This window comes from Chelonia mydas, chromosome 6 (assembly GCF_015237465.2).
Source record: "Chelonia mydas isolate rCheMyd1 chromosome 6, rCheMyd1.pri.v2, whole genome shotgun sequence".
Lineage (NCBI taxonomy): Eukaryota > Metazoa > Chordata > Testudines > Cheloniidae > Chelonia > Chelonia mydas.
Window position 1 is genome coordinate 104,498,736 of NC_051246.2, and position 15,761 is coordinate 104,514,496.

General features: G+C 41.6%; 1 protein-coding gene across 14 annotated transcripts in view; it reads left to right on the plus strand.

Moving 5' to 3' along the window:
* The window catches only part of UNC79 (unc-79 homolog, NALCN channel complex subunit), a 150,642-nt gene extending 136,130 nt beyond the window's left edge, over positions 1-14,512 (plus strand). For all 14 annotated transcript variants that reach the window (XM_043549113.1, XM_043549109.1, XM_043549112.1 and 11 more), the window contains 5 exons: positions 1,241-1,427; positions 3,442-3,639; positions 5,905-5,982; positions 12,508-12,549; positions 13,477-14,512. In XM_043549113.1, the coding sequence (XP_043405048.1) occupies positions 1,241-1,427; positions 3,442-3,639; positions 5,905-5,982; positions 12,508-12,549; positions 13,477-13,677 (706 nt within the window). In that variant the 3' untranslated portion in view covers positions 13,678-14,512. The remainder of the gene's footprint in view (positions 1-1,240; positions 1,428-3,441; positions 3,640-5,904; positions 5,983-12,507; positions 12,550-13,476) is intronic.
* The last annotated feature ends 1,249 nt before the right edge of the window (positions 14,513-15,761 follow it).

The window sequence follows — 15,761 nt, forward strand, 5'->3', positions numbered from 1 at the left end:
GTAACTCCATTGGCTTCAGTGAAGTTACATCAGGGATGAATTTGAATAAGGATGTGAGAATCTGAGTTCATAGTAAAACAGAATGAAAGTATTCGATCAGTTCTGGTTGTAAACCTAGCTATATAGGGCCAACTCCTGACTCCTTACTCATTGCAGTTTGCCTGTGTAAGGAGTGAATGTAAATGAGTGGGGCGTCAGGATTGGGCCCATTCTGAAGGTGATCTGTTAAAAAAAGACTTCACAATATGAGAGGTTCTTTGGATTTAATCTATGAAGCTGTACATATACTTTAATTTATCATCTCCCTAGGCTTCAGTTCGCCATGTGTAAAATGAGGATAATTAATGTTTGTGAAGCCCCAGGTCCTAGGTGCTGAACACCAGAGAAAAGCCAATGAATAAAATAAATGTATTATTGTTATGCCTCATGGGTGTTTTGAATCACTGTTGATATTAAATTAATAATGAAAAATGGCAGTGAGAGGTCTGCTAGGCAACTGCTTTCTGACCTGAAATTTGTTTCTTTTCAGTGCCTCTGAATTCAGATGACTAAGTAATCTAAATTCCAGGCTTTGTGAAAGCCAGGGGATCTTGGATTGAGATGAAATTTATGGAAACTATTGTTATTCTTGTGTTACACTAACACTTAGACACCCCAGCTAAGATCAGGGTCTCATTGTGCTAGATGATGTATGATCTTTTAATCAGAGACCGTCCCTGCCCCCAAAAACTTACAAATTAAATGGACCAAGACAGACAAGGGGTGGGAGAAAGGAAGTGTTATTAACTTTATTTTACTGATGGGGAAGTGAGATCCCGAGAGATCCAGTGACTTGCCGTGGTCACCCAGGAAGTCTCTGGCAGAGCTGGGAACTGAGTCTAGATCTCATGAATCACAGCCCAGTGCCATAACCCCAGTCTTTAATATACAGAGGACTCATGATATACAGCTCCTTTGATCATTTATATCCAAATAATCACTGCGTGTGGCTCTGTGAGTTCGCCACATCAGCCTGGTGCAGAATTTCTGCTTTGCAAGGACAGAACAAGTGCTGCTGGGCATGTTAGTGCCAAGCCAGGTCAGCCAATTCACACGCGGCTCCACCTGCCATTCCCACAGGCTGTCCAAATGATTTCGACTCTAGCAAGCACTGGCAGCATTTTGCAAACATACGGGATTTTCAGTTAATGAGAGAAAGCAAAGGTCACTTGCATTGTAAAAATCAGTTGTTCTCTGACAGGCCCAAAGAATTCATCGAATGTGTATCTCATATTCGTTTACTCTCCTGGCTACTTCTGGGGTCTCTGACACACAACGTCGTCTGTCCGAATTTTCCCTCATCTTGCATGCCAATTCCTCTGGATGCTGGCTCCCACATCGCAGACCACCTTATTGTTATCCTGATTGGGTTTCCAGAGCAATCAAAGGTAAGGGATTCTAGGGGTTGAAGATGATACACCATATGCAATGCCATTAGTATTGCAAACACTTAACCAGTTGTGGTTTTTTTCAGGGAGGTGAAGATGCATCTTACAACTTTTCCTCCTCTGGATGTCTTAAAAGCAACTTCATGTTAATGCCTTATTTAAAGTGGCTTAAATTCCCAGATGGTACCCCTTGTAAATGTAAAATATTCCAGCAGTATTGTTTGAATGTTTTAAAATGACACTGCCCACTTTCTAGTTCAATAATGGTCCCACCATACTAAAACTGCCCAAAGTTAGCAGGCTGCTGTCTTCATAAGATATAGAAACTGGAAGCATAATAAAAAACTTATGATCATAATTCAGAAAAGAAAACCCAAACCTGCCCAGTCTTTCTTAAGTTAACTGCCCCAATAGACATAGAAATTCATAGTGATAAATTCACTAAAAATCAGCTTGCTAGAGATATTTTATTGTCTGAGAGCATCACTGTCTAGTGGTCTGAGCACAGGAGTGGGAGATGGAAATTTCTGAGTCCTTAGTCTAGCTTTCTTAGCTCCACATTGACTCTCCCTTTACAAAGTGACTAAATATCTCTATTCTATTCTATTCTATTCTCTTCTATTCTAATAAGACTTGCTAACCTACATCACAGAGGTAGTGTGAGGATTAAAAAAAGACTTAATATTTGCAAACAGATGGGCTCAAGCCCAGCTTGATTTGTCAAGAGCTTTGAAGATGAACAGTGATGTTGCAAATCGTAAACCATTTATGACAATAATTAACATAGATGCAGCAGGCAGTATGTGTTTATTAAATAAATAATAAATAGGAGTTTATTAACTACAGAAGTAGAATGATCACATGCTTGTCTAGTACTTGGCCTCCCCTCACCCATTCAAGACTGATGCTTCCCATTCATTCCTTCTAGTTCTTTTTGCTCTTTCAAATACTTCCCTCCAGTTACCAAGCAACCCTGGCAGTGTTTTTGTGCAGTCATACTGGCATTGGTCATGAATCACTGTTGCACTTTTGAACAGAGAAAATATCTATGACCTGAATTACAGTAGAACATTTTTTATAATGAACTAGTGACATGTCTAGGAATCGTGACAGCTCTTTGGCGTGTCTGTCAGAAATCACTATATCTAACATTTATTATTAAAGGCTCATGCTCAGGTACATCTGTAAAACTACACAGCGAGTCTTGCAAAGTTCCCATTATGGGACTGTAACATGGAGGTGTTTTGGGGTGTTTATATTCTGGTAAGATGGAGGTGGGTTGCAGATTAAAAGAAATTGATGTAAAATGATTTATTTTGTATACATACATGTTTCCTTGGGAAACTCACACTCCCACTGACTTGGGCAGTAGCATGTTTAAGGTCATATTCCTACAGGCCTCCCATTGACGGCAATGAGCGTTTTACCCCAGTAAACTCAGCAGGATTGGTTCCCAAGGACAAAGTGGTCTTCACACTCTGACCCTTACTTTAATACCCCGTAGTGCGTCTGTAATGCTGACAGACCCCTGTTGTTGGCGGGCAGGATCGAACCTGAGGCTTCTGGAGCTCAGTGCATGAACCTCTACAGCATGAGCTAAAAGCCAACTGGCTGTTAGCTAAGGCTGTAGAGCAGACTGATTTAACTGTCTCTAAGTGGTCTCGGTGCCACTAGATGGGACAGAACACCACACTCAGAAGGTGTGTGGGTTACACATCTGCACAGCTGAGGGCCTGTATGTGCAGATCTGTTTGCAGGATTGGGCTTTTAGGGTGTAAATATAAACATATTATTTCAACATGCATGAGCTGTTATCATATGCCTTTCACTTACTGCAACGAGAGAAACACTTTGATAGTTATGGTGGATTTGATCAGTGAGTACCTGATGGGGGAGAACTTCTTGGGGGATTTAATTTGATGGAATAATTTTATGTTAATGGGGGTACTTTGATGGGGAAAGTACTTTATACTTTTTCAAGAAAAACATTTTTTTCTTGTTACTCTTTCCACAGACATCAGTGCTGCACATGTGTTCCCTCTTCCATGCGTTTATATTTGCTCAGCTCTGGACAGTGTATTGTGAACAAACAGCAGTAGCCCCTACGGTCCAAAATCAAAATGAATTTAGCTTTACAGCCATCCTTACAGCTCTGGAGTTCTGGAGCCGAGTGACACCTAGTATCCTACAGCTTATGGCACATAACAAAGTGGTGAGTCAAATGCTGTATACAGATTTGTTTATTACAGATATTTATAAAGCCAAACCTTCTAGGTTTAAAGTTTAAAACTGAATACATGGGACTGTGCATAATTTTGTGAAGCAGTTGTGCTACTTTTGGCTGTGCAGTATATGTTACCTTTGAGAGTTCAAAGGGAAAGATAGCTAGCAATAGTTTTACCCTGTAGTGATCTGAACAAGGATCTGAGTGCTATTCACTTCTATTGGATCTTAGTGCTATTCAGTGTTAGAGCTTCTGAGTTTGCATCGCAAAATTGATCAAATACTTCAGAATGGTTCTGTAAATATTTGTTTGAGTTTTTACCATGTGACCCATGTATTCAGTCAAAACAGTTCAAATGATCAATATTGAACTCTCACAGTCAGCTGGTTGCAAAGAAGTTATTGAGCGAGCATAATCCACAGAGATCGTTCTGCAAATATTTTTGAGTAATGAATGATTTGAGAAGACTGCCGTCTGTTCAGACATTTCGCAAACAGCAAATGAGCCAAATTTGTTTAATTAGTTATTTGTTACAGATTATTCATCCAGTTCCACTGCTTAGCATGCAGGTGCAGGATGTAGGTGCAGTTCACTAAGGACCCAATGTTATGCAAATTTCCCAGTGCCTCCGGATATGTGCCGAGTGCTATAAACTCCCATTGACTTCCATTGCTGAGTACCTCATAGGTTCAGGCCCTAAAGCATGCACAGTGCTAGAATAATAGTTCTCTCTGTTTGCACACTCATGGTTGACAGCTTGCTTAAGATGGGCAAGGTACATAGCGGTCTTGTCTCTCACTTGCCAGACTCGTCATGAGCTTCTGGTTCTACTAATGTGATGGATATTCTCCATTAGCTGAAACGGTAATTGCTGGTTTGGCTCTGAAGGTTCTGATTCTAGGCCCAAGACAGAGATTCCTCACATATAGCCCGGTCCTCTAAGCATGGGGTTCTCAACATTTTCTAGAATGTGGGCCTCCTATTTATGCAGAGACTGCTTTGTGCAGCACCTCCCTGCTCATGTATGATCGTGTAGACTACCTCCCATTCCCTCTATGTTTGGGCATTTTCCATTTCATTTGCAATCACATGGACTGCAGCTGGAATATTTTTGTGCCAACTACAGCAATTGTTTACATTAAGGTCACATTAGGCAAGTACTTAATATATTTATAGCTGTCCTTTCATGTGATTTTAACCTCTGGAAATGTGGAGAAGCCTGGGTGACCAGCCCGCTGTCAATGGACTACTCGTTAAGTGCTCTGTGACCCACTTGTAGTCCACTGAACACAGTTTGGGAACTGCTGCTGTAAGCCTGGAGCTCCTAGTGAAATCAACTGAAATTCTGCATGACCTCTACCTCTGACTAGCCTGATGCTTGGTCAGTCTAAGGGGAAAGGTGTGGGACTAGGAACCCCTGAGTTTTAATCTCAGTTCTAACAATGACTCATTTTGTGGCCTTTGGCACAAGTTATTAAACTCTCTGCCTTGGCTACATGCTCTGTAAAATGTGGATAATACTTATTCTCACAGGGGTATTTTGAAGTTCAATTTAGTTAGTGTTTGTAAAGCTCTTCGAAGGAGACAAGCAATACTGAAAAGCTAAATTTATTGTTATATAGGGGAATACATGCATAGTTCAGACAGGCACTGTAAATACTCACTGCCATCTCAAGATATTTGTCTTCTTGTACCTATGCATTTACAGAACATAAAACATAAAATGCTGTTTACTACCAAAAAGCTAATATTTGCATATGCCGTATTTCATGCTATAAAATCAAAGAATTATATATTCATGGTCCCTCTGCCAATTCAGAACAATAAATCACCTTCAGATGGAAAAAATAAAATCTGATCTTTGTGACTAAGTTAATTTTAAAAGGAATTGAGTAAATAAAAATACCAGTTTCTGACTCAATGATTGATGAGAACTACCCAACAGGGACATACAGAAGGAACAATGACTGAGAGGAAGAAAACTGAAGACAGTTTGTCTTGGTGTGCAATAGGAATTAAAATATATAGAGCACTCTAACAGATAGGTGCTCTGCATCAGAGAAAGACTTACTAAATAGAAATGTCCCCCATGTCATCATGTGATATTTAACCTGAAATGTCAGTGGTTAAAAAACATACAGCTTATGCCCCAGTATAGCTGCCAAGAAAATGGAATGAGACTATCCCTAGAGACTATTGGCTGGGTTCACAATATTATTACACTGGATATTTATTTAATATTTTTTCTTTCAGATGGTGGAAATGGTGTGTCTGCATGTGATTAGTTTAATGGAGGCTTTACAAGAATGCAATTCCACTATCTTTGTCAAGGTAGGTGAATCACATGTTGTGAATACTTCTTTTAAGGATTCATAGGGACCTTTTTTCCAAGAGACTTCCTAGGAGGGGAAACTAGAAGGGGCTGAGGTTAAATGTCAGTGCAGGAATATAGCTCTTCACAACATTAAAAGAGTAAAATTCCTAACATAGAGGCATAGACCAAAACCCTGCGCACACACTGCCCTTGAATTTTGACTTTGTATCTTATTTACTCCTAGTTCCTATAACAGAATGAATCCAAAGTCTGCATTCAAACACCCCTGAACTTTGCAAGCAGCAATATTCAAAATCTGGATTTTAAATTTCCATTTTGGACCAATTTCTAATTCCTAACAATGTTGGTGTCACTCAGCTTCCTTTTCAGATCACATTTATGTCCTGGCACTCAAATTATTTCAGGGTGATAACACAAGACTTGTGCCTGAATAATGTCTGGTTTTATTAAATGCCTGTGTGTGTGTGTGTGTGTTTCTTTCTTAACTGAATATAATTAGATGGTGAATCCTGTTCTTTTAGGGAAACACAATAGGCTATTCACCAGTCCAGGGCCAAGTTCTGCTTGCCTTGCTTGTGCAAAACTCCTTTGGAAATCAGTGGCCTGCAGCATTTGGTACAAAGTTTAAATAAAGTAGTATTTTTCCCCTTGTGGATGACCAGTGTTCCCTGCATTGATCTGAGTAAAACAAGCCAAACCAAAGAAGAAATGGAAAGAACTGGGGTGGTCACACAGGATAAATCAAGTCTTCTAGCATTATAGATGCTTTTCCACTTAGTCCTCTGGATAGCTGCTTTTAGATGAAATAACAGCAAGCAAAGCAGTCCTTAGTCCTATGAGTCTAGATGAGTTGTGTTCCTTTGTACAGTTGAGCTGTTGCGTTGCATTAGAGCAAGCCACTGTGTGTTATTCTTTTTCAGCCTCTTAGGGTATGTCTACACTGCAATGTAAGCGCAGGGGTAATGGGACTCAAGTCATCTGACCCGTGTTAGGGAGCTCTGGGCTTGACTTTATGTTAAGACTTTTCGAACCTGTGCTGAAATCTAGAGCTCTGGTGTCCATATTGCAGTGCACAGACCTGAGTCAAAGTAACCATATCCCAGATTCTCTAGCATCCCGTCCCTCCCCCCGAAATGTGACTGCTCTAGCTCTAGGACCATGATGCACTGTGGGAAAACTTTATTGCCTGCCCTGCATGTTACCAGAAAGCCGTTCGCTTTGCCAAAGACTTGATCTGTTCACTCTCCATTGCAAACCCAGGAGGCTCTCTGAATGTGTGCTTGCAGATTGGTGATTATGAGAGACTGAGTTAACGCTGAGCTGCTGCCATTTACAAAGGGGGTATGGCTTCCATTTTCAATAGAGTGCATTGCAGATTATTGGGATAGAGAGTACTATGGACATTGTCCCATGGAATTGTGGGATACATCCGGCTGACTCCCAGGTCCTGAGTCAAGCGTGGCTGCATCTACACTGCAAGGCAATAGGGCTCAGACCTTGGGTTCTGGCTTAACTTGAGCTTGGACCCTCCAACCCTGCAGGGTTAGCACAATTGCAGTGTAGATGGAAGGGGCGGGGATTAGGCTTGAGTCCGGGCTCAAGCACAGGCTTATGTTGCAGTATAGCAATGCCATTAGTGTCCAGCAGTAACACAATAGCTAAAACTGAAAGGCAATCCCCCTGTTACCATGCCTCCTTTAAAACTAACAGCCGATGGAGTTATATTGTTGTAGTACTGTGGAGAGCTACTGTCATAAATATAAAGGGAAGGGTAAACACCTTTAAAATCCCTCCTGGCCAGAGGAAAAACCCTTTCACCTGTAAAGGGTTAAGAAGCTAGGATAACCTCGCTGGCACCTGACCACAATGACCAATGAGGAGACAAGATACTTTCAAAGCTGGAGGGGGGAGAAACAAAGGGTTTCTGTCTGTCTGTGTGATGCTTTTGCCAGGGACAGAACAGGAATGGAGACTTAGAACTTAGTAAGTAATCTAGCTAGATATGCATTAGATTCTGTTTGTTTAAATGGCTGAGAAAATACGCTGTTCTGAATGGAATGGATATTCCTGTTTTTGTGTCTTTTTTGTAACTTAAGGTTTTGCCTAGAGGGATTCTCTATGTTTTGAGTCAAATTACCCTGTAAGGTATTTACCATCCTGATTTTACAGAGGTGATTCTTTTTACTTTTTCTTCTATTAAAATTCTTCTTTTAAGAAACTGAATGCTTTTTCATTGTTCTGAGAAGGGTCTGTGGTCACCTATGCAAATTGGTGAGGATTTTTATCAAACCTTCCCCAGGAAAGGGGGTGTAACGTTTGGGAGGATTTTGGGGGGAAAGACATTTCCAAACGGACTCTTTCCTAATAAAATAATACCGGTTAGATGTTTGGTGGTGGCAGCGAAAGTCCAAGGGCAAAAGGTAAAATAGTTTGTACCTTGGGGAAGTTTTAATCTAAGCTGGTAAAAGTAAGCTTAGGAGGTTTTCATGCAGGTCCCCACATCTGTACCCTAGCATTCAGAGTGGGGAAGGAACTTTGACAGCTACTTAAACATTCCCTACATGACAATATCTTGATCAAAGAATGAAATTTCTGAAAATATTTTAGACATACTCTCTCACTGCCTCACTTCATGTATTTCCCTTCAGTAAATGTGGTGTTTGGACCCTGTCTTGGAGGGGGTGACATTGGAATGAGATAGCATTTCACTTCCTAGCGGATGACTGAACATGAAGCAGATTGGATTGAAAAGATTCAGGTTCTATTAGCAAATGTTAAAATTCAGATTTATAATAAGGTAAAGAGCTCAGTTCAGTACCTGAGCTCTGTGGGTTGGGGCCCTAAAAGTGGGCAAGGCTGTCCCAGGATGGGTCATGGACAGGGTTCCCAGGAGGTGCACTGATTCGGCACCTATGAATCAGGATCCTATGAAGCCCAGGGTGGATTTTAAAGCTGCCTTCCCACCCAAAGAAAAGGCATATCACACAAATTCTGCAATAAATTGCCAAGCAAAAACTATGTTACAATGGAGTTAAGATTGAGAGTATATGTCAGTAATTTACAGTAAAATACATTATTTGTAATTATTGCAAAAACAAGCATTATAAATCTAGGAAATTTGAGATAAGCTTAAAAGAAATCCAAGTATGTTATGGTTTGGAAATACACAGGGCAACCAAACAACCTTAACTCTCCCCTGCAGTGACACCGTGCATTAACTATATGTTTATAATTAAGGCTTTTTTGTGTTTGTAGTCCCAGATTAGTTTAAATCGATCTTTAGAAACACAGTATTTTGCATTGTATCAGTATTCAATCTCTACTTTAAAAGTAAGTTCTGTAATTGTGGGGAAGATATACTGTTTTTTAAAAACATTTCGAAGAGATTGAATCCCTGCTTTAAGTGCAAAGCTCAACTTTAACTGTGGAGCCATGACTGGCACCTCCATAATTTATAGCAGTGGTTTTCAAGCTGTGGTCCGCAGACCCCTGAGGGTCTGCAGACTATGCCTAAGATTTCCAAAGGAGGCCACACCTCCATTTGAAATTTTTTAGGGGTCCACAAATGAAAAAAGGTTGGAAAACATTAAGTTACAAACATGGAATTTACCTCAAATCAGCTTTGAAACTGTCTTATTTTCAAGGGTTGCAGAGAAGACCTGAATGTTCATGGCCCTAACCTACATGAAGAGGTTGCAAAGATAACAGCTCTCTGATTGTTGGCTGATTGTTGTTTTTTATTATGTTTCAGACAATTTAGAAAATCTTGTATTGCCTTGACCTTGTTGGTAATTAAGTGTAGGGGACAGAATATATTTTATGTTTCAAAGCACTTTTCCTTTATGTAGATGTAAGCCTTTCAAACGAAAATAAGTTATCACTAAAGAATGGTGAGGAGGAGAGAGTGGAGTGAAAAATAATCTTATTTTTTTATTCAGTTTTAGCACATTCTTAATATACTTTTCCTGAGCTTTTTGCATTTTGCTTGTGCAAATCAGATCACCACCACCAGTCCCACCTCTTTTTAGCACAGTGGTTGCCACTAAAACCTGCATACTTACCATCTTCATTAATAAAGTTTATTGCTGTATTTCTTATTCTAAATAGGGAATCAGATGCGATTAAAATGTTCAGGAAGGCCACTGTACAACTTCATCACAACAGACAGGAAAAAGGTGTAATTGTAATGACCACCACAACGGGGAGTCAGAGGGTCACATGTTGCCAGGTGGATTACGGGAAGTGTGTTTACTAGGATGCTGATGTGGTGGGGAACCTTATTAGGAATGAGATGGGGGGAGGGTAAAGCCAGGGAAAGTGGAGCAAGATAGGGGACTGCAGATCTTCCTAAACTAAAAGCAGAGGAGGAGCTTTCTTTCATCTCACTGGCAGGGAGCAGCACTTTCTCACAACTCCCCTTTCTCTTTGACTGGTGCGGCGAGAGGTCCACCTCCTGATTTCATCTACTTTTAGCCATTGGTGTTATGTTCCCCACCCGCTTGCACTGTGTATGCTTTCCCCTGGGATAGAGCTTCTCCCTTTTATTGTCAGATAGTACTTTTTGGCCTGATTTTTAATCCATATTCCCCCTTTTGGAGAAAAGCCTGACCGAGAGATGGAAAGAAAAAAAATCCAAGTGTTCCAACTCAATTTCTTCAACCTCCATCCAGCTAGGTGACAGTGGGGGGAGTGGGAGGGAGAGGATTTGCTCCCCTCTAACACCGTCCCCCGCCCCCAAGGCAGAGGGGTCAGTCCTCCTAAACCTTGTGTGGATCTTGGGGTACATAAGAGACCCTGTGTTTCTGCCCAGCTTCCCGACCAGTTTTCCTTCCCCTTTGGCAGGAAACATGCTGCCACTGGCTAGCTCCCATAGGAGCAGCATGAGCACCTGATCAGATTTCCAGTGGTAAGTCTGTGAGGTTAGCAGGGGGAGCATGCCATGGAATTTGGGTACTCTTTTAACTGTCCTATTTCTGCCTCTCAAAAACCCCACATAGATCTGAGTAATCAGAGCTCCAGTGGAGGAGCTTCTGCAAGGTCCCGGGGAAGGAGATTACAGAGCTAATGCTCCCCTATTCTCTGGCTGGGTTCCATCTGTTTTGGCATCCATCTGCCTGCAGAAGCGGAGGATTGAATATGGTTCTTTATTTGGTGGACCAAGTAATCAATACTGACAGAGCTGCATATGATCCACTAGCAAAACAGCACTGAAATTTATGTTATGCAGCCAGACAAACAATTAGCATTCTATGAACAGGGGGAAAGATGCTTTATCTAATGCTGTCAATACTGATTAGGTTTAACCCACAACTCTCAGTAGCATAATTGGTAAATTGCAAATTCTGATGCCATTTGGAGAAGCATTTCAGAACAATATGCCCAGTGGTTAAACTAATATTGGAGAGCATGGATAGAAATGGTTTCTGTAGGCTTGTCATGTAAAGTTACTGTCAAATAAAAGTTCTGTTAAGAGGTATAGCCAGAAATAAATATCAGCTCTTGGATTATGGGTTCCCAGAGCCCTCCTACTCTGTTGGTGTCTGGAGTATGACCATATGAAGCCCTGATCCTGCAGTTGCTCTGCAAATAGAGTTCCCAGGGAAGTCAGTGGGAGGTTTGAGTGCAGATTGAGGCGCTGTCCTGGAGAAAATAAATCCAGGCATAGGTCAAAGCCTAAGAGGTACTTTTTCATCCTGATGAGTGAGCCTTCTATCTCTTGGGAGTAGGGTGCAGGGAGGGCTTTTTTAGGCCAATGCACACAGATCAGTTGGAGATGAGGGATAAGGACATGGCAAGGGTGAGGCTGGGAGATCCATTGCTACATGGGTTCACCCATCCCCCCCCATGGAGGGCTGCAATAACAGCTGTACAGCAACTCCACAGTTGCTTGGCATACTGAAGGGAAAATTCCTTTTCCACCGCCCCAGCACTAAGATGCCCAGCTCACTGTCTGCTATACATGCTATATGGTGAAAGGAGGTCTTGGGCCTAAATTAGATGTGTGAGTATAGCATGGATGCCTGCAATTGTTCACCTATAAAACAATGGTCAGTGATCAGAATATAAAATGTTCTGCATCATCATGAATTTCTGCCTCAATCCTTTTCGCTCTTCAACATCTGCAGCGGTGTGCACCTTTTTGTGCAATGCTTGGACCGCATCCATTCCAATACCTGCGCACCGGGGTGTTAAGAAAACACCTCCATGGAAATATTCCTTTTAATGGATTTTTATTTTAAACTATCAACATTGTCTTAAAATAGTACCATTAATGGCTCCTTATTGTGAAATAGGATACAAATGATCAAAGCTGGCTCTTAACCTCTGAATGCCACATGTCCAGCATGCCCATCTTTTACAAAGACATTTCCATATTTATGGATGAGTCCTTTCAGCATGTGTCACCATCCATTCAAAGGGCTAAATGAGTTAGATATACCCTGCTCTGACTCACTGTAACTGGAACAGATTTATAGGCCCATATAGTAGACTAACAAAACATTTGTTGTCTCTTTGTACAGCTAATTCCCATGTGGTTGCCAATGATTCAGTCAAATCTAAAGGTAAGTTATTTTCTCTTGTTCTTTCATGCTTGTTGGTATTTCTGTTCTTTGCTTTGTCTGAATATACTCTAGAAATAAGACTATTGGACTCAAGTTCCCAACCCTCTGACAATGCATCATCCATATTATTTTTTCAACATACATCTCGTTATAATATGCAAACTGCTTGGTATTTGGAGACATTCAGTGGCCCAGCATTGAATATGCCAAATTTGAATAGGCTGAGGCATCATTTAGGACAGTAGTTCTCAACCTTTTCCGTATTGAGACACTGCGCCACCCATGACTTCCATCTAACTAGGATCTAGGTGGGAGGCCCTCTCCATTCTCATGTAACTAGCTAAGGAAAGCAGGGTGGTCCATAACCCCCTGACATCGACTCACAGGTTGAGAACCCATGATTCAGAGGGTGGCTTTCAGTTCTACAGCACCTGACGTTCATAGAATCATAGCATATCAGGGTTGGAAGGGACCTCAGGAGGTCATCTAGTCCAACCCCCTGCTCAAAACAAGACCAATCCCCAACTAAATCAGGTCAACCTAAACGTTGACCTGCTGTGGTCTGCTGGTTGGATGATGAAGCTCAGTGGCCCTGTGTGTGACAGAAATGAGGATGAGGCATACCAATGGGTCCTGTCAGTCAAGAGTGGATGGGAATAAAGGCTGTGCAGAAAGCTCCACCTAAAGTTGCTGTTGAGAACGTAGTGATTTTGGGGATGGTGGCCTGAAATCCATGCCCCTTGTGACAACATCTTTGTCGATGATTGGAGATGAGGTGGAAAGACACCTGGGATAGAGGGAGGTGGGGCATGCAGGGGGAATCCTCTCCTCCAGAAATCTGCGCCTGGCAAAAAATCTTACATCATCCTGATTTAATGTATGTATTGAATAAAAGACAGAAACTCAACCTTCTGCTGGTTTTAATAGCATTTATCTGCTGGACTCCAACTGCGCCTTCAAGCCATTCAGAATAACGTGAACCACCACAGCCTGAGGATGTTACAAGGGTCAGGACAAATGAACAATAGCTCATCCGTACTCCGCAAGTGGCTGCAGTGTACCCAGTTTAAAATGGCTCAAGTGGAAATTCAGTCATCTGAAGCTGCATCTCAGTTTTATCCTCTATGAATTATGTGAATTGTTCCAAATCCTCACTTTTGGTCTAGCAATAATAGGGTTAAAGCTATAAGACAAAAGCTCATTTTTGTATATATTAGTACTTTATCTATGCTTTTTAGCCTAGGACAATTGTGCAAAAGCTTGCACAGGGCAAAGCTAAGAGCCTGATCCTGCCAATTCGTAATCACACACATAAATTCTTGCTCACACAAGCAGTCCCAGTGAAGTCATTGAGATTGCACTCAAGAATTTTTGCAGGGTTGGGCTCTATCTTTCATGCTAAACATATTTCTAATCATTGAAATATTTGATTCTGAAATGGTTCTTTATATTATTTTTGAAACAAAAACAAAACTCACTTTTCTTTAATTAACTTCTATTTTTTTTAAACTAGACTAGTGACACATGAAAGTGCTATGTTGCTATTTTGGATGATAATCACACACACGCGCACACACACACACACACAAAATAAAATAAAAAAGGGCGGTGGTGGTGCTTTGGGATCCTTTCTACAGCTTTTTCTTTTAAACTTGCAGTTGGCAATGCAATAAAATTTGTCACTGTAAAACAGTGATGTTACAATGAGGCTTTTTGTCATTATGTTCTGGGAAAACAGCAGCTCGGGAGGAGCATTATTACAAAGCACACTTAGAAATGAGGTTGTTAAACTGTGCCAGTTCATTTGTCTTTTTGTTTAATGTTTACCACACCTATCAAGTATGGTTTATTATTTTTTGAAAAAAAAAAATACTTTTCACTTCACTGATTTTGTGCTGTACTTTCCTGTAAGCTTCATGGAAACCTCTTGAGTTTTGTGACTACAGTATTTTAGTCTTTTGTGCGTATTTGTATACAGTGCAATTAAAAATGTATAGCCCGATTCTGCTCTTTTTCATGTCTAGGGAAGTTTTACCATAGAGTTCAGTAGGAGAAGGTTTGGTCCTGAATTTTTGCATTCTGATAACAAATTATAGCTATGGCATAATATTGCATAGAAAGTTTGTTTAATAACAAATGAATTTTAACAGCATTAAGGGACTGATCCAAAGCCCATTTAAGTCAATGGAAAGACTTTCATTGACTTCAGTGGCTTTTGGTGAATTCCTAAAAAGACCAGAATTTATCACCTCGTGTAATTAATATTTAATTCTGTTGATTCATAAACAATCTCTCATATTTATTACTGTAATGCACTGACTAGAAGAAGAATAAATGTACATGTCAGCTGTATATTAAAATCCTATTTAAAACATACCCTTTACTACCACACTCAGCATTAATGTGTTTTTCCCCAGCTCCTTTGGAGGGGGACTGGAATCCAGAAAATAATTGCTTGAGTAAAGATTTTATTTCTTTTATTCCTGTTAGCCTTGCAGAACCAACACAGCTGAGAGAGAGATTTAGATTCTGTTCCCTCATAGATTCATATGTAAGGGGACTGTTGCCCCCTTACTACAATTCAGTGGGGGTGTTTTGGTTGGCTAGCTCCCAGTACGAAAAAGGGGGAAGGGTCGATGGGGAATCAGGACCCTGAGACTGACAGCCCCCAGGAACAATGGGGAGAGGCCAATGCTCCAGATAAGCCTGAATGACAGGGTGGGCAGGCTAATCAGAGTGTCAGGAGGCCAGGGAGGTCCTGTCCTGTCCTCCGTGTGAGCTGGATTTGCCTGGCTCAGACAGAGTGGGGCCGAGCTAAGCTGGGGAGCAGAGCTGTGCCAGATCCAGAGGGACCAGAAAAGCAGCCCAGAGAGAGTAGACCCTGTCCTGGGAGCAGAGCTGCAGCAACCAGAGCCAGAGGCACAGCCCAGAGAGAGCAGACTGGCCCTGGGAGCAGAGCTGCAGCAACCAGAGCCAGAGGCACAGCCCAGAGAGAGCAGACTTGCCCTGGGAGCAGAGCTGTAGCAACCAGAGCCAGAGGGGCCAAAGAAGCAGCCCAGGGAGCTGGTGGCAGAGCAGCAACAGCAGCGCAGAGACGGAGTGGTGGAGCTGGGGCTGGAGCTGGGTGTGGTGAGCAGCTGGGGAGAGCGAGGGGGACCCTGGGCAGCTGGCCCAGCACAGGGAGACACCTCAGCCAAGAGGCTCTGCAGGCC